Source organism: Mirounga leonina, unplaced genomic scaffold (genome assembly GCF_011800145.1).
Source record: "Mirounga leonina isolate KUSES-001 unplaced genomic scaffold, KU_Mleo_1.0 Mir_115, whole genome shotgun sequence".
NCBI classification, from domain to species: domain Eukaryota; kingdom Metazoa; phylum Chordata; class Mammalia; order Carnivora; family Phocidae; genus Mirounga; species Mirounga leonina.
In genome coordinates, this window is record NW_023270268.1 from 89,395,700 (window position 1) to 89,414,650 (window position 18,951).

The 18,951-nt window shown below is 39.3% G+C and overlaps 1 protein-coding gene across 2 annotated transcripts in view; it reads right to left on the reverse strand.

Annotated features, from left to right (window-relative positions):
• Positions 1-18,951, reverse strand: part of CASR (calcium sensing receptor) — a 50,058-nt gene that overhangs the window by 6,650 nt on the left and 24,457 nt on the right. For both annotated transcript variants that reach the window (XM_035000046.1, XM_035000043.1), the window contains 2 exons: positions 16,035-16,919; positions 360-590 (listed from right to left, as the gene is read on the reverse strand). In XM_035000046.1, coding sequence (XP_034855937.1) covers positions 360-590; positions 16,035-16,919 — 1,116 coding nt within the window. The remainder of the gene's footprint in view (positions 1-359; positions 591-16,034; positions 16,920-18,951) is intronic.

Below are 18,951 nucleotides of genomic sequence, written 5' to 3' on the forward strand. Positions count from 1 at the left end.
CTGTGTGAATTGTCCAGGCCCTGCCTTGAATGATGTTTATGTTTGCTTAAGTATTTTGCTCTAGTTGGGGAAAGCTCTAAGTGAGGAAATTGTTAGTCATTTAGTCAAGGAGTCAGATTTATAAAGAATAACAAATTTTCCAATATAGTAAGTATGGGGCTCAGGTTCTGAGGATTCTCCTCTGTACACTAAACACTGATGGATTTCACAGAGCAACTTGGCAGTGCAGAGTTAGTGAGTTGAGGGAAGTGAACTTACCATTTTTCAAGTCCAGTGGTGAAGCCCAAGGCCCTCCCAAAGCCCAGCACAATTTCTTCCCCATGGTGGAGGCATCTGTTGTTCTGAGGGACAGCACATACCTCCCTGGAGAACCCACTCCACAGGATTTTCTCCTCATTGATGAAGAGCCTTTCTCCTTTCTTGGCATAGACGTTGTAATATCCAACTTCCTTAAACACTATGGAGCCATCCTCTGGGGAGAGGTGCCAGTTGATGATGGAGTAGTTCCCCATCAGGTCACCACATTCATCGAAAGTCACCTGCTCCCCCATATTGTTGGTAAAGTTTAGGTGCCGTAGGTGCTTCAGGACCTAAAGAGGAACAGAGATTCTGAGAACAAGCCACAGGGCTTCCATGTATGGTTGAATGTGTTGGGTACTGCACAAGGACAGTAAACTATCTTGTTCTAACAAAGTGGAAGGAACATAACTTTTAGGAAGAGGCACCTTTTTCTTTTTCTTTTTTTTGAAAGATTTTATTTATTTATTTGAGAGAGAGAATGAGATAGAGAGCATGAGACGGAGGAGGGTCAGAGAGAGAGGCAGACTCCCTGCTGAGCAGGGAGCCCGACGTGGGACTCGATCCCGGGACTCCAGGATCATGACCTGAGCCGAAGGCAGTCGCTTAACCAATTGAGCCACCCAGGCGCCCCGAGGCACCTTTTTCTAATTTACACTAAGGTACTTGCATGTGTTAGCGGCAGCCCTGGTAAGTCTTGGGCTTTACTTGGTATTCAGATGGTAACTGGGGTAAGAAACACTTTCTTGAAGTCAGGAAAGTAAAATGGGTACATCTCACTATGGCCCCTGGCCAAATCAAGTCTTCTGCAGGAACATCATCAACTGGTGGTGCCCCAGGAGGGGCAGGGTTTGTAAGCCAGAGCCATCTGTGGTGTATTCTAAGATGGGTTTTGGGAAAGGAGTGGAGGCATGAAGTACTCTTATGATTTGCACCATCTTTATGCTACTGCCTCTGTGGAAGTGTCTTGCTGCCAAAGATCACAGAGGTGGTGGGTGGAAGGAAGAAAGAAATGAGGCTGTGGGTGGAGCCCTTACTATATATGTCACATAGCTCTTGTGCAAAAAAATAATGATAATAATTATTATATCTTAGTAGTCATTTTACTACATTTTAGGCACAAATGCTAAATACTTTATATTCATTATCTAATCTTTACAACAAATAGTACTATCACCCCCATTTTATTGATGGGGAAAGTGAGGCATAGAAATGGACGTATCTTGTTTAGGGTCACACAGTTAGCAAGTGGTGCAAAGCCTGCGCTCTTAATGGCTGTGCTTTGTTGTAGCATCATTAGGTTCCTGGCTTTGCTTCCTGTGTGCCCCTGACATGGATCAGGAGGAGGCAGGGGACACTCAGCTCCTTTCATGTGGGACGTGCCAGGGGTCACCGAGCCACCAAGAGAGATTAAGACACGGTCCAGCCTGTGAATGTAGGGATGCTTGCTTCTGCTGCACCTCCCAAGTCCCTGGGCTTTATCACTTTCCAGCTCTGAGCATGTTTCCTCACTTTTGTAAGGAGAGTGTTGGGCCAGAGAGGCAGCAGGGTCTCTGCAAATTCTACCATGGACTTCTGTTCTGTGGTTTGGTGGTCCCAGAAGTACATCTAGAGGCACCTCTCCCTTTTATCATTATTTTTAAGGTACCTAAAAAACCAATATCTAATCTGACACTGGGAACAAGTTTGGGTTGAGTCTCTCTAATGGATGGCCTTACTGAGGCCTAGCACCCATTATCCATATTAATATGCATGACAAACTGAGCTGACTGAGCTAGACCTTTAATGTTCCACTCCTTGAGGGCACCTTTAATAATCCACTCCATTCCAGAACTGACACTGCTTTTTAACAATATATATCGGTCTTGAGTTTATTTTCAAATAAACATTTATTATAAGGAAAATTAAATGGGGAAAAGGAGTTAACTGAATTTGCTCATAAACAACTCTGGGACAAGTTTAGGGACAGAGTCTATGGGAGACCACATATGCACACAAACACACCACCCTGGGTGCCTCACCTAACCTTCTGTGTGTGATTTACTCCCTTAGCGTCCTCTTTGCTACCCTGGTAGACTCTGGCTGCCCTGACTTTTGCCCAGACCTATGGTGGAAGAGGGAGTGCCTCACTCCTTGCTATCTGTTCTTCTGTTCTGCAACCAGAACTGCCTGGCTATCCTAAAAAAAGATTGAGAATGAATCCTACTAAGGATTAATGCCACCTGTGCTCTCCAGAGCCTTCCTCAGTGGTCATCAGTCTTCTATTTTTTCCTTTATTTTTACTGAGCTCTTAAACCTGTCTGCAGAAGGGTGCCCCATATATGCTCCTTCTTTATACCTCCAGCTCTCCTTCCTTTTCCTCCTTGCTCTTGGAATGATCTGGCCTCTTCCTATACAGAGTGATGTCTGTGGTGTCACTTTTGCCTCTACCCCAATGCATCCCTGTCCTGACACAGCTTTCTTTCCCTGAGAGGAACATACAGTCCTTCTACTCTGTAAGGCTGACCCTCTCTTGCAGCACTTAGAACCTCATTCCTCCCGTCCACTCTGGAACCTTTCTGACATCGTCAATCTACCCTTCTCCATTCCATAATCATACTCTTCCCACATCCTGCTGGAGACCTATCATGGCTCAGATGAAATATGCTTCAAACTTCTCTAGGTAGCTTCCAAAACCTTCCATACTTTGGTCCCACATACCCACCATTACTTTTCAGTGCAAGGGTTTTATCCTAATCGTACAGTTTCCATGGTCCTTTCCACAATTGTGCTAACTCTGTCTTTGCTCTGATGTGTGTAAAAGGAGATGAAAAGAGTGGAGAGGCAGGGAACTACCTCTTAGTTATACTTCTATGTGCCAGGCATTGTACTAATGCTTTACACAGTATCTCATTTAATCCTCACAACAACTCTATTATTATCTTTATTTTATAGATGAGGAAATGGAGGAATAGAGAGGTCAAGAAACTTGCCAGTCATAAGCTGGGAAGTTCTTGAGCTTTGATTGAAACATGAGCTTTTCCTACTGCACCATCCTGCATCCAATATAAATTGTTTAGAGTGTCCATGGCAAGTATTTGTCAGTAATATTTCCTCATTAAATATATTTTTAAAAAGCATCACTCTTACTTGAAGAACAATTTTAAAAGCACATATGGCAGTAAAACTAGAGTATCTAGTATAAATTTACTTTTTATTCAGCTTTGATTCCTTGGTTCTCAATATGCCAGGCATCAAGCTTCCTCTCTCCTTTTTTCTGTCTATAGGTTCTCTGCAGTGAAACTCTGTAGGCATCCGTGGGTGAATAGAGAAGGGAACAGGGACAGTCATTTTATAATTCTTCTGCATTGATCAGATTGGGCAGAATAGTGATTCAAAGATCACCAATGGCTATAATCCTTTTGCATTCCATTGCTATTGACATGGGAATGGAGATTTCTACCATAATCTTGATTTGAATGAAGAAGGAGTTAATCAAAAACCATTTTCTTAAAGTTTCCATTAAAAAACTCATTGTAAATACAAGGTGAGATTTGTATGCTGTTAGAATCAATCAACAAGTAAATATAGACTATCCACTATGTTCTGAACTAGGCTGCAGTAGTATAAGGCATAGTAATATAGTCCTCATGGAGTTTACAAATGGGTTAGGGATATAAGGAATAAGATATAAATATTGGATGAAGTAACAAACCATGTGAGATAAAATATAGTTAAGTGCTAACTTATGGGGTATCAGCTCTAAATACAGCTAAAGTTAGGAGAGATGGAAATTAAAAAGGACTGAAAAGGTCAATACAGGCTTGAGGCATGGTAGAAGTTTGGATTGGCAAAGGACAGAAGGAAGGATGGTGTTAAGAACAGTGGGAATAGTATGGACAAAGATCAAGTTAGGAATAAACATGAAGTGTTATGGGGGCAGTAAAGAAACCAGCTTCTTAAAATTCGTGTATGTGCTAGAGAACAAGGGGAAATAAAGTAGATAGGTAAAGAGGAGCCAAGGCAAAGAGGCTAGATTTCATAATAAAAGGCACAGGACTAGATAATAATGGGTTGATGAGAATGTAGAGAAATCAGAATCTTTCATACACTGCTGGTGGGGATGTAAAATGGTGCAAACACTTCGGAAAACATTCAGACACTTCTTCAAAAAGTTAAAAATAGAGTTACCACTCAACCCAGCAATTCTACTCTTATGTGTCATCCCAAGAAAAATGAAAACATATATCCACACAAAAACTTGCACTCGGCTGCAACAATTTCTTGCAAGACACGTCTCTAAAGGCAAGGGAAACAAAACCAAAAATGAACTATTGGGACTTCATCAAGATAAAAAGCTTCTGCACAGCAAAAGAAACAGTCAACAAAACTAAAAGGCAACTTATTAAATGGGAGAAGATATTTGCAAATGACGTATCAGATAAAGGGCTGGTATCCAAGATCTATAAAGAACTTACCAAGCTCAACACCCCAAAATAAATAATCCAGTCAAGAAATGGGCAGAAGAGATGGACAGCATTTTTCCAAAGAAGACATACAAATGGCCAACAGACACATGAAAAAATGCTCCACATCTCTTGTCATCAGGGAAATAGAAATTAAAACCACAATGAGATACCACCCAACACCAGTTAGAATGGCTAAAAGTAACAAGGCAGGAAACAACAAGTATTGGCAAGGATGTGGAAAAAGGGGAACCCTCTTACACTGTTGGTGGGAATGCAAACTGGTACAGTCACTCTGGAAAACATTATGGACGTTCCTCAAGAAGTTAAAAATAGAGCTACCCTACGACCCATCAATTGCACTACTGGGTATTTACCACAAAGATACAGATGTAGTGATCCGAAGGGGCACTTGCACCCCAGTGTTCATAGCAGCAATGTCCACAATAGCCAAACTGTGGCAAGAGCCAAGATGTCCTTCAACAGATGAACAGATGTGGTTTATATATACAATGGAATATTACTCAGCCATCAGAAAGGATGAATACCTACCATTTACACTGACCTGGATGGAACTGGAGGGTATTATGCTAAGTGAAATAAGTCAAGCAGAGAAAGATAATCGTTATACGGTTTCACTCATATGTGGAATACAAGAAATAGTGCAGAGGATCATAGGGGAAGGGAGGGAAAACTGGGAAGAAATCAGAGAGACAGAGACAAACCACGAGAGACTCTTGACTCTGAGAAACAAACTGATGGTTGCAGAAGGGGAGGTGGGTGGGAGATGGGGTAACTGGGTGATAGGCATTAAGGAGGGCGTGTGATGTGATGAGCACTGGGTGTTATATGCAACTGATGAATCATTTAACACTACATCTGAAACTAGTGATGTACTATATGTTGGATAATTGAATTAAAAAAACTTGAACACAAATATTTATAGTAGCATTATTCATAATAATCAAAAAGTGGGAACAAGCTAAATGTCCATCAATTGGATTAATGGATAAACAAAGTGTTATATCCATATAATGGTATACTATTCAGCCATAAAAAGGAATGAAGTACTGATACATGCTCAACATGGATGAACCTTGAAAACACGGTAAGTGGAAGAAGTCAGTCACACAGACCACATATTTTATGATTCCATTTATATGAAATGTCCAGAAATATCCAAATATATAAGACAGAAAGTAGATTTGTTGTTATTTAGTAATGGGGGGGTGAGGGGGGGAAGGAGTGATACCTAAAGGGTATGAAGTTTCTTTTTGATGTGGTAAAAATGTTCTAAATTGATTGTGGTTATGGTTGCACAGCTCTGCAAATAATATCAAAAACCACTTTAATAGGTGAACTGTATGGTATGTGAATTATATCTCAATAAAGCTGTTTAAAAAAGGAGGTATGGAAAGGGATTTCAAATATCCAAATACGACTTCATTGGTGGAGCTGATATTTAGCAGTTATAGAGACCTTGACAACAAGGTAACCTTGAACATACTTGGTGTTGAGAATTTACTAATGAGACAGCAATTCTAGCCTCAAATGGGACAGGGAGATAAGGATAGGCAGAAAGTAAGAGCAGTACAAATATCTTATCCAGAAGAGGAAGCACCCAGAATCTTTGTGGCTAGAAATTTTATACCTAAGATTAGACAAATTTCCTCTAAAGAAGATTTATTCCTTTCTGTATCCCCAATGATTTGTAGAGGGCCTGAATTTTAATGGATACTCAAACTATGTTGAATGTTTGGTTAATAGTGTGGGCATTAAACTAATACTGTTGCATTTGTGAGGTAATGTCATACCATGATGAGGTTTTCACCAGTCTGAGGATAAATAAGAAAAATAAGGTCAACATGGTTTCTGTATTAGTTAAAAGAGCAAGTAAGTAGAAAATCAATAAAGATATAAAAGACCTGAATGATACTTGATCAATAGAATTGACTTAATTGCTATTTATAGAACACTCAACTCAATAGAATACACATTCTGTTCAAGGGCACATAGAATATTTACCAAGATAAACCATATTCTGGATCATAAAACAAGTTTCCATAAATTTAAAAATATTCATACAAAGTATGTTTTTTGACTCCAGAGGATTTAAGTTAGAAATGAATAACAGAAAGATATTTGGAAAATCTCCAGGTACTTGGAAACCAGTAACACACTTCTAAATAACCTATAGGTTAAAGAAGGAATGAAAAGGAAAGTTAGAATGTATTTTGAATTAAGTGAAAATGAAAACATAACATATAAAAATTTAGGGGATACAGCTAATGCAACATTTAGAGGAAAATTTGTAACACTAAAATTACTAAAGTTCTCAAATCAATGACCCACTTTCTAAGTTAAGAAACTAGAAAAAGAAGAGCAAAGTAAATTCAAATAAAGCAGGAGAAAGGAAATAATAAAGATCAGAGCAAAAATCAGTGAAATAGAAAACAGAAAAATAGAAAGTCACTAAAACAAAAGCTGGTTCTTTGGGAAGATCAATAAAATCAGTGGATCTCTCCCCAGATTGATCAGAAAAAAAAGAAAAGATGCATATTTCCAAAAAAGGAATGAGAGAAGTGACATCACTAAAGATCTTTCAGACATTATAAGGATAGTCTGAGAATGTTATAAATAATTTAATAAACAATATCCTAAACAAATTTATGCCAACAAATTTGACAACTTAGACACAGTCTTTGAAAGACACAAACTATCAAAGCTGTCTTCAAAGGTAACTAGAATAGCCCTGTATTTTTTTTTTTTTTTTTTGAGAGAGCGAGTGTGTGTGTGCCTATGGAGAGCTGTGGGGGAGGGACAGAGAGGGAGGGAGAGGGAGAGAACTTAAGCAGGCTCCACACCCAGTGGGAGCCTGACACAGGGCTTAATCTCACAACCCGGAGATCATGACCTGAGCCAAAATCAAGAGTCGGATGCTTAAATGACTGAACCACCCAGGTACCCCAGCCCTGTAAGTATTAAAGAAATAATTTGCAGCTCAGAATTTTCCCACAAAGAAAACTGGGCCAAGCTGGCTTTACTGACAAATTCTGCCACTTATTTAAGGATGAAGTAATACCAATTCCACACAAACTCTTTCAGAACATTGAAAAGGAGACAGTACTTGCTAACTCATTCTTTGGAGCCAGTATTACTCAGATACCAAAACCAGAACATAGAAGCAAATTTCCTAAACGAATGTTAACTGTCTACAAGAAGGTTACACTGTGACCAAGTAGAGTTTATCATAGGAATGCAAGGTTGGTTTATTTTTTTTATTTTTTTATTTTTTAAAGATTTTATTTGTTTATTTGAGAGAGAGAGAGAGAGAGAGAGAGAGAGAGAGAGAGAGAGAGAAACAGCATGAGAAGGGAGAGGGTCAGAGGGAGAAGCAGGCTCCCCGCTGAGCCGGGAGCTGGATGTGGGACTCGATCCGAGGACTCCGGGATCATGACCTGAGCCGAAGGCAGTCATTTAATCAACTGAGCCACCCAGGCGCCCTGCAAGGTTGGTTTAACATTTAGCTACATTAACATACTACAAAAGGGAAACCATATGATCATCTCAATAAATAGAGAAAAAGTAGTTGATAACATTCAATCTCCATTCCTGATAAAAACTCTCCATAATCTAGGAGTAAAAAGGAACTTTCTGAATCCTATAAAGGACATCTATGAAAACCCTACAGTTAACATTATGCTTAGTGGTGAGAGACTGAATGTTTTTCCCCCAAGATCAGGATGAAGACAAGAATGTCCATTCTCACTGTGGCTATACACTGTTGCTACAGAATGGAGGTTCTAGCCAGTACAGTTGGGCTGAATTCAGCTGATTCAGACTGAAAAGATGTAGTTCTAAGTTCTATACACAAACAAAAACAAATAAATAAACAAACAAAAGAACTTTCAAATAAGGTGAAAAGACTTAAGATTCACTTTTTGAAAAACTTCATTGAAGACCATAAAAATTAAGGCTTTTGTATAATCAGTTGTAACTTAAACCTGTTTTTAAAAGCAAAATACTTAAAATTATACTACAGGATAAAGGGCCAACACATTTTTCCCTTTGAGATATAACTGTAACTTAAGTTCTTACATTCTGAATTAAAAAGAAAAACATTCCAGATTTAAAGAAGCAAACAAAAAATTGCACACAAGTGAATAGGGAAATACTAGAATTTGTTTTAAAATGTGCTAGAAGATTTTACTTAAGAGTGGTAGGGAAGTCGTATTAGAAGAATTATAGTTTTCAGAGAATCAAATGTCAACCTCTTCATAGAGGGAAAAGATCCTTTTTTTTCCCCCATGGGGGAATATGTCTTTTTAGAAGGCTGCAGCTAGATATTATATTTTGCATGTAATGTTTTTGGTTACAGGCATATATTTAATTCTAAGTAAACATTCAAAACATGGGAAAAATGGATTCAAAAACTTCCACCACTTTCTTGAGGAAAAAGAAAGTTGGAATCACCATAATGTAGTAATGTTGGTGTAACAGCTGGGAGTGTCCTGAAGACAAGGGTCAGTCCCGCAAACAGCTGTTCCATGTAAGACTGATGACAGAGTATGCCAGAAGGCGAGGGGAGCAGCCAACACCTGAATGTAGGGCTGACAGTCCCTTAATAGAGAGACAACCAAAAATGCCAAAAGAGATTTTTTTAAAAAGCTTCTTTCCTCCTTTTAGGAATATTCATTGGTACAAATTAGGCTAAAAATTGTTCCTGATCAGATTCTTAGGAAGCCTGTGTCAATTAAAAATAAGAATAAAATTTAATGGTTTCCGTATCTTCATGTCTCAATAATCCTATTTACGCTCTTTTTTAATACTCTTAAAATACTTATTGAAGTGGTATTTTCCCCATCATTTATCTCATTGATAATGAGGAGGTAAGTTTCAGCCCAAATTTATGAAGTCAGAATTTTTTTTAAAGATTTTATTATTTATTTGACAGAGAGAGAGAGAGAGCACAAGTAGGCAGAATGGTAGGCAGAGGGAGAAGGAGAAGTAGGCTCCCCACTGAGCAGAGAGCCTGACATGGCGCTCAATCCCAGGACCTGGGATCATGACCTGAGCTGAAGGCAGATGCTTAACTGACTGAGCACCCCTGAAGTCAGAATTACTGTGGGTCTTTTTTACACGAGCGTTTTCTGCTGACTTCTTTCAGAGCACTCACCTTCTCTTTTATCTGTGCCTATGTCTCTCTACTGTTTTGTTGTTACCCACTTAACCCCTGCCTTCTCTCAGTATTTATGATTGTCCCATTCTCTCTCTTTCTTTTTTCATTCAACAAGTATTTATTAAGTGCCTAATATGGGCCAAACAGGCACTTTTAGTGACAAGAGATAACAATTATATTCAAGATGGACGGAGGGATGTTTGGTATACTCTAATTTGGTCAGTTGTGTCCACTCTTATTTGCACACTGTACTTTGTCTTTGTGTCTATATATGAATCAGTTTCAGGACGGTTGGTTTCCTCAGGTGATCACCCAGGTTGAAGGTAGAGACCACTTTCTTCACTGTGAAACCATTGGCTGACCCAGCAGCCGCTTAGGAGCTAGAAAGCATATGCCCAGAGGGACAGTTGGGTACTGGTTCTCTTAACAGTAATCTTGGTGTTATCAGGGGAACAGACTGCCTGGGGCAGATGTGGGCTTTCATACTGGCTAGATATATGACTTTGGGCAAATCATTTTGGCTTCTTTGGGTGAGAAGACAATCAAAAATGCCAAAAGAGATTTTTTTAAAAAGTTTCTTTCCTCACCTACAAAAGAATAATACTCAAGACTAATATTTATTGAGCACTTATTATGTATAGACAGTATCCTAAGCACTTTATACATATTAACTAATGTCATCCTTATAATGAATTTATACATTTCATTATCTCCACTTTTCAGGTTAGGAAGGTGAGGCACAGGCCCATTAAGTGACTGCCCAAGGTCATACAGCTGTTAAGTAGCAATTGGGATTTAGATCTAGTTAGTTTGGCTCTAGGGTCCAAGCTGTCAACCATTACACTATATACTATCTACTCAGGTGTAGGAGTCAGACTAGACGTCTACCTATTACATTGTCTATTGCTAGTTACAACAGGTTAACTAGTGTAATATTTAGGTTGAGATTATGGGCTTATTTTTAAAATGGGATCATGGAGACATGGTATAATGCTTGTGGCAACACAAGAGGCCTTAATCGGAAAACTGGTCCATACTGAACAACATCTATCTCCATGCATGGCCTGAACTTTCCCATTCCAGGGAATTTTCATTGTTCTATATTTTTAATCAACTATATTGAAGTATAGTTTACATAGGGTAAAATATGCCTATTTTAAGAGGATAGTTCTGACTTTTGGAAAATATGCCTGTGTAACCACCACTACTATCATCCCAAAAGGTTCCCAGATGTCCCTTCCAAGTTAGTCCCCACCCCGACTTGGAACCCTAGGCTACTGTGGATCTGTTTTCTTTCCACCATTAGACTAAGTGGATCTGTTTTCTTTCTATCATTAGAGAAAGGATATCATATAAGTGTAGTAATAAAAGAGTATGACTTTTTTTTTTTTTAAGTCTGGATTTTTTCGCTCAGCATGATGTTTTGGGGGTTTACCTACATTGTTGTGTATTTGCCTTTGCATTTGACATTTTCTCCAAGGAATAGACCTTTTCCAAAAATCTTGTCTGTCCATCCTTCAAGGCCCATCTCAGATGATATCATTTGTTTTCATCCTTACTTCAAATCCTAACCTGTATAGTATTGTTCTGTTTCACCCTCACAGCAGGTATATAAATAAAATCATGAGTATTGAATTTTTCTAGTCAAAATTTATACCTTGTCCATTAATAATCAATTATTTGTTTTCTAAGTCATATCTTTAAGTCATCTTTCTAGATATTTTTAATGTTTCTTTTGGCATGTTGACTTTCAAGTTTTGCCTTTGAACACTTAATTTTCTACATTAATACCTTGCATAGCAGGGAAGGTTGGGATGGAAACTGTTTCACCCTTAAAAGCAATGATAGGGAATCTTTAAATTGATAATCATTGACCCACAAAAGAACAACATACATTACAAAATAGTTTAAATATTTTCCCCAGAGAGAACACTCTTCTTTTGGAATTTTAAAAGAAGGCACTAATAGTTCTGTTAAAAAAAGAAAATATAAAATCTTACTTGAAATTACAATCCAGTATAATATGCCTCTAAACTATTTTACTTGGGGAGAAATGTGAGAAAAATAAGAATAAATGAAGGGGAAGAGAAAGGAAAATGGATAATGGAAAGACTTAAACATAAAAGATAATATACAGACAGAAACTAGCTCATGAAGAAAACTAAATACTGCGAAAGATGTAGTAAAAGAGGGACAGGTACTTACAACGTGCACACATTGAGATGGTCACATACTGTGTTTTATGTGGTACTATTTCCATCTTGTGGCCTTTTAGGGTATTTTCTCCAAAGGATTTTAAAGTCAAACTGTTGCTCATTATAAGCGTAAATGGGAACCACCTCTTGGCACATACTCTAATGTTTAATTGAAATAAACCAAAGATTAGAAGAGACTAGAAACCCCCCACTGTTGTCTAGGATTTCCAACTCTTACACATGGCATCATAGCACAGAGGGAAAATGTGATGGGATGTACAAAGCACCCCATCCACACAGGGGTGAATGAGGGATGGTTTACACAGGTAAGGAGACTATTATTTCTTGCCCACTTCTTGTACTAAGAGTGTTGGGAAGATCCAGGACTAATTCCCTTCTCTAACCTCAACCATATTTCCTTATCTACCCTCCATCTCTTCTGGTTTTCACCCCAATTCACCCCTCTCTCCAAATCCCAACAGTACTAGCAATTCCTGGAAAGATCAATTCCATCTGATTTCTGTTACCACCATGGTTCTGTCATTATGCATACCATTTTTTGACTAGTGAGTGGTTGGTATAAGGTAGGGGAAAGTAGGAAGCATGCCTTATGTACAATCATCCTGAGAGAAGGAAGAAGGTGGTTCCACACTTCCTTACGTGAGGTTCCATACAAATTTGATTGTTGGGCATGTGACACAGGCTTATCTAATCAGAGTCTAGAGTACTTGGACCAGAGTGATTGATTCAAGGATGGGTTGTTGGGTTGAACACTTTCCTGAAAGGACTCTAGTTGTCAGGCCAAATCAACTAGATTTCGATTCTTTCTTTCACTTATTCTACACATACGCAGGTGTCAAATGTTCTGGAATAGTGCTGAACAGTACAGTGGAGGAGTCAGAGTGAAGAGAGAGCTAAGGAGCAGTGAGAAGGACTTGGGTTCTCTGAGGAGGTCAGGAGGGAATTGTGTGTTGTGTGCTCATAAATTATCTGTTAGTGATACTTTAAGGCATATGAATTGATGGACAAATTTTAGGGGGAGCAAAGGTCAACAAAAGAAAAAACTTGTGATTGACCTAATTTAACCAGAAGTTTAATTAATAGGAACCTATTTCAGTCAACTGAAGAGTTACAGAAGCTTAAGTTGAGTATGTAAATGGCAAAAATGAGGAAGAAAGAGTGGCCATAAAAAGTGTGTGTGGGAGTATGACTTGCAAAGACTTCTAGGAGAAAGTCAGTTTTGAGAAAGAGTTAAAACTTTGTGGTAGACAGTGGATACAGGAAACAAAAATTGATGGCCTTTCAGGTGTGGGATATGATCTAAGCAAAAATACTATGCCAAAATCTCATAGATACTTTTGTGGGGGAGGTGTTAGGCAGGTTGGCTTAAAGGAGAATTGAGAGAGATGGGGGTGGAATTCCAGGCTGAGATCTTTGGATTAGATTATATATAATGTAAGGTGATAGGTTTCCACGTAGGTCTTCATAATGAGAGTGAATAATTGTCGGTCCATCTCCTGATAGATAGAGACAAGGCTTAAAGGAGACTTACAGCAAGTACACAGGACGTTTTGGCCAAAGACTACATATTATTCCTCCCTAGAGCTGTGACCCTATTTTCCTATCTGTCTCCTCTCCTGGAGGACTTGTGCCAGACTTTGTGTGAGCCAGGATGGCACATCTTAACCTGTACTTAACCTGTCAGCTGAGGTGTCTGTGTTGGATCTTAATTTTGCCTGCTTTGCCTCTCTTTTTTCCTCCTTTTGGTAACAGCATCCTGATTTCCCTTTGGGGATCCACTCCTCTTCTTACTCTCAGTCTATATAGTTTAAAAGGATTCCACTCCTAGCTTCAGGGATGGATATGTGATCCTGGACTGGTCAATCAATGTGGTTTCTGGGACTTTTACAGGAGATCATGGGAAGTAAGAGCCTAACAGTAAAGATTTTATGAGCCTGAAGCTACTATAGAGGCTGAAAACTACTAACCATGAGGAATAAAGAACAGAGATGGAGATGAAAGCATCTACTTGTATCTGGAATACTTCTCCAATTTTCAATATTATGAGCTGCTAATAATATGAGTTTCTTCTGCTTATGCCAATTTGGTTTGGGTTTTCCACTGTATGGAACTAAAAGTCCCAGTCTTGACTATAGCCTCCTTCTTACAGCTTTTTTCACATATGCCCAAGCTTTGGTCTTGACCATCTGGATCTTACTTCCGTGTTTGGAGAGGAGCCACTGAAGAACAGAACTGTCAAATTATGTACTGGAAGCCTCTTTCCCCTTCAACCTCACCCTCATCCTGTAGGCTTTTCAAGAGCTGGAGTCTTCCTTTCAGGGGACATGGAAGGAAAGGGAGGAAAGACAACAGTATTTACTAAAATATTGTCCTTTTATTCCTCCCTCTTAAAACCACTCTTTATCATTATGGCTCCTGAAGTCTTTTTTGTTTTTGACTATCATTGGAACTCCCCCCCCCGCTTTGTTTTTTGCTAGGGTGCAGGAAGGGGGTGGTGCAGTGCAAGGAAAGAAACTTTAAGTACCTCATAGAGATGAGAAGCTTCAGCCAACAATAACATCTGAATGAGATTTTCTCTACACAAGAAGGGTTAAGAAGTACTTGTGGTCCTGGCTCATTGTACCACCCTAGGCAGTCACTTCTGATCCCATGAGAGTCTCTAAAATGACTGACATAGGTTGTACGTTCTTTGTTTCTTGGTATCTTTTCCCAAGGGTCTGTGGTAGTTGGTTTCTACATACACAGTTGTTGTAGTTACCATTTTTTAACCTAACTGATAGCTTAATTAGAGGCATATTGAAATACTACTATAATAATCACCATCTATTTAAAGCTTGAAAATTTATAAATTGCTTTCACATATGTCATCACATTTCATCTTCAAAAGAACCTTGGGTGAAAAAGTAGGCTAGATATTAGGGCCATTTTACAGATGAAGAGACTGCTCAAAGCAGTGGCTTGCCAGGGGTGATGTAGCTAGTATATGGGGAAGCTGGAGCTGAAGCTGGAGGCTGGGTCATTCAACTCATGTTCAGGAATGTGCCCTTCCCCTCTCCCTAACGATCATGCACTCTCTGATAGGTCAGTCTAGAACTGAGGAAAATACAAAGGGAGTGTCAAACAAGGTTTGGTTGAAAAATCATGGTATGCAAGACATGGGCAGCTATGTAGGATTTAAGTCAGGCAGACTTTTATCTTCAGAAGTTCTATGAAATGAAAAAGATTATGATGTCTCTTTTATGTGTAATTCAAATCAAAAATACAAAATAAGACTAAACCATAAAATGAGGGTAGGAGTTCCACCTTCATCTAATCATTTTCTATGATAACTACTTCAGTATTTCTTTTTGAAATATCCAATATCAAATCTTTTTAAGAAGAGTTTTTTTTTTTTTCCCCTATGCCCTTGATTTGCTAGTGTCTTAAGCTTAGTTGGCTTACTGGGTGGTCCAGCACATTATATTGTAAATAATATTATGGTAATAGTGGCTAAACACAATAACACTAGTTTTATGCCCCTTAGTGCATGGAATATAATAGGTACTCAACAAATACTTGTTATAAGGGAACAATATCTGTAATTTAAGCATTGTAAAAATACTCCACACAGTATTAAATCTGTTCCAGGATATTTAAAAGCTTTTAGGGGCTATACTCTAGGTATTCTGAACCACTGGGCTAAAGATCCAAGGCTTTAAACAGATAATCAAATTAAATGACTATTAATTTTGCAGAAGTCAGTTGCTCAGATGTTTGAAAAGGCAATTTGAATCCAAAGTTATGTATAGCAATGTCATTTAGATACTGCCTTTTTGAGGTACCACTTTATCTGTCTTGCCTGAATCCGCCCAACTCTGCCAAAATACAAGTGAACTGCTATCTAAGTGAAGGATGTACCTGCCAAGCCTCAACCTTCTTGATATCTGCACAGGAACCGTTGGTGAAGAGCCCTCTTCCAGGTAAGCATGTGTATATATCTTGCAGGGCATGAGCAATGGAATAGACCGCTAAGTAGACATTGTAGGAAATTCGTAAGTGTGTATAATCCATATAAGGGGTCTCCACGCTGCTGATGTTCTCATCCCCTGTACAAAGAGGTCGGAAGGCAGTGGAGCTGTTGCTTATCCTGCCACCACCTTCTTCGTGACCTCTCAGGAAAGTGTCCATGGACAAAGGCCCTTTAGCACCTTCTTGGAGGTGGCAGTTAAATGTTTCTTCCCAAAACTCCTTGGCAAAACCATTGTGGATAGACTTCCTGGGATGGACTTTCTGCAGGAATTCCCGGAACCCTGGGATCTGCCCAGCCTTCAGAGCGAATCCAATGGTGCCTCCAACCACATGGAAGTACTCGGGCATAGCGATCAAGGAAGAACTGGCCCAAGCCTCACTGGCCAGCCAGATCCTCCCTGTGATATTGCGCCGGACGATCTCCTTGATGAGGGGTTCGAGGTCTGGGCCACTGGAGAAAACAACAATGACTTTGGCTGTGGAATTCTGGATCACCTCCACCACTTGCTGGATCTCTTCCTCATCAGAATACTGGGAGATGAGTTCACTGAAGTCAATGCAGATGTCCCTCTCCTCTGCTTCCTCACGAAACTTCTCAATCCCTGGCCGTCCGTAGTCATCATCAGCTGCAATTGTGCCCACCCAGTTCCAGCGGAAATACTCAATAATGTCTGCCATGGCGGTGGCCTGGTGTTCATCATTGGGGATGGTACGGAGGAATGACTTGAACTGATTCTTGTTGCTGAGGAGTCTGCTGGAGGAGGCATAGCTGACCTGGAAAGAACACAGGATGAATGAGTGAGTGAGGTACCACTGAGGGAGGCTGTGCGGGGTGGTTTTTTGAGCATTCATGAATTTAACTTATCAAACATGCTGTTCATGGCAGTTGGGATGAAAAGGTGAAGACAGCCAGAATCTGTTATCTCCAGGGTGGGTGTGAGCACTCAAGCATCTGTCATTTAGGGAGCACCATAATTCCCAGTGGGTGATTCTTCACAATGCTACCTTCAGAAATGGGTCTGGCCATAAAGTCAACCCAACAATAATGGAATCTACTTATACTTTCAAGGAGAGTCTTTATACACTGTTCCATAGTCGCTCCTAACTTCCTCTGTGCTGCCTCATTGGTTATAATATATCCATGTACACATCTTTTTCCTGTTAGGTCCGGGTTCTGACCTAAACGTTTTAGCTTCCCCTTCACTATGACGAACACTTTGTCCATGACTTACTTCTGGAAGGAATGAGGTTCCCTGTGGGTTATAAACCCAAGGCTCTTCAGAGGAGCCCCAAGGGTCCTCTTTCCTATTCTGCCTAATTTCTCTCTCCCAGTTTCCAGTTGTTCCCTCTCTTGGTAATGCCAGAGTGTTTAATATCTCTTGTTCTCCAGTTTTCTACAGAGATTTTAAAGGAAACCAAGTTGAAAAATTGGGGGGAATGTCCTTTTAATATTTCTCACCAGTTGAAATAGTTTTCTATGTTCAATGTTTTAAAATGAATTTTCCTTTTTTAGATCTTTTTTTAAAATTTAAATTCAATTAGCCAACATATAGCACCATTAGTTTTTGACGTAGTGTTCAATGATTCATTAGTTGCATATAACACCCAGTGCTCATCACATCATGTGCCCTCCCTGAATTTTCCAATATATTCCTTCTTACCAATGAATAGTTTCTACATCAAAAATATGAAAGACATTGGTGTATGAAAGTTCAGGACCAGGGCACCTGGGTGGGCTCAGTTGAATGTGTGACTCTTGATTTTGGCTCAGGTAATGATCTCAAGGTTGTGAGATCTTGCCCTGCATCGGGCTCCATGCTGGCCATGGAACCTGCTTAAGATTCTCTCTCACCCTCTCCCTCTACCCTCCCCTCTCCACCGCCTCTAAAAAACAAAACAAAACAAAACAAAACAAAAAAACCCACCAGGGCCAACTTTGCTAAGGGGGCATGATTTTTCTGATAAGAGCTTTGATTTTGGAAGTCATAATATGAAATTGACAATTTTTTCTTTTATCAGAATAAGCCCCTTCTTGCTGTTATGAGAGTTCATGAGGTGTAGGTAGTTAGATTAACTAATTTGTTGAGATGTTATTGTTTTTCAGAGCTCTACTTGCAGACCCAAACAGCAGGCTTCTGAATCAGATGTTTGCAAATGAAAAACCTACTCAGACGTTTTGTAAATTCATCAATTATTGCTTACTTCTTTTGAAAAGTGGGCTGAAAAGCACTTTAAAAGGATTAACATTACAAACAAATATATCTACTATGGATATGTTTCTCTTAAAATGCATTTATAATATTTGTCCAGTTTTTAAAAAGAAACCATAAAAATGGGGATAAGTACTACTTCATTACCTGTTCTCCCCACCAAAAAACAAAACAGAACAGAACAAAACAAAAAACCCTCAAAAGCACACAAAACTTTTTTTATTGTGAGAGCGGAGAATTTCATGAATGATTCAGAGAACTTCTAACCACAACTGTTCTAGCTGGTCTGCTTATTCCATCCACTTGGTGGCATGAGTGGCATAAGAAATACCTCTGGGCCTCTGCCCCCACCCAAGAAAACAGTGATTCCCAACTCTGCTGCAAATTAGGATTACCTCAGGAGCTTTCCAAAACTCCTGCCACCCAGGCTGCATCTCATATCAATTAAACCCAGATCTCTGGGGTGTGAAACCCAAGCATCGGTATTTTTAAAGCTCCCTGTATGATTCCAACATGCAGTCACAGCAGAGAACCACTGCTGTAGATACACGTGACATTGTTTTGACTGAGAATTATTATAGTCTTCACTTTTATAA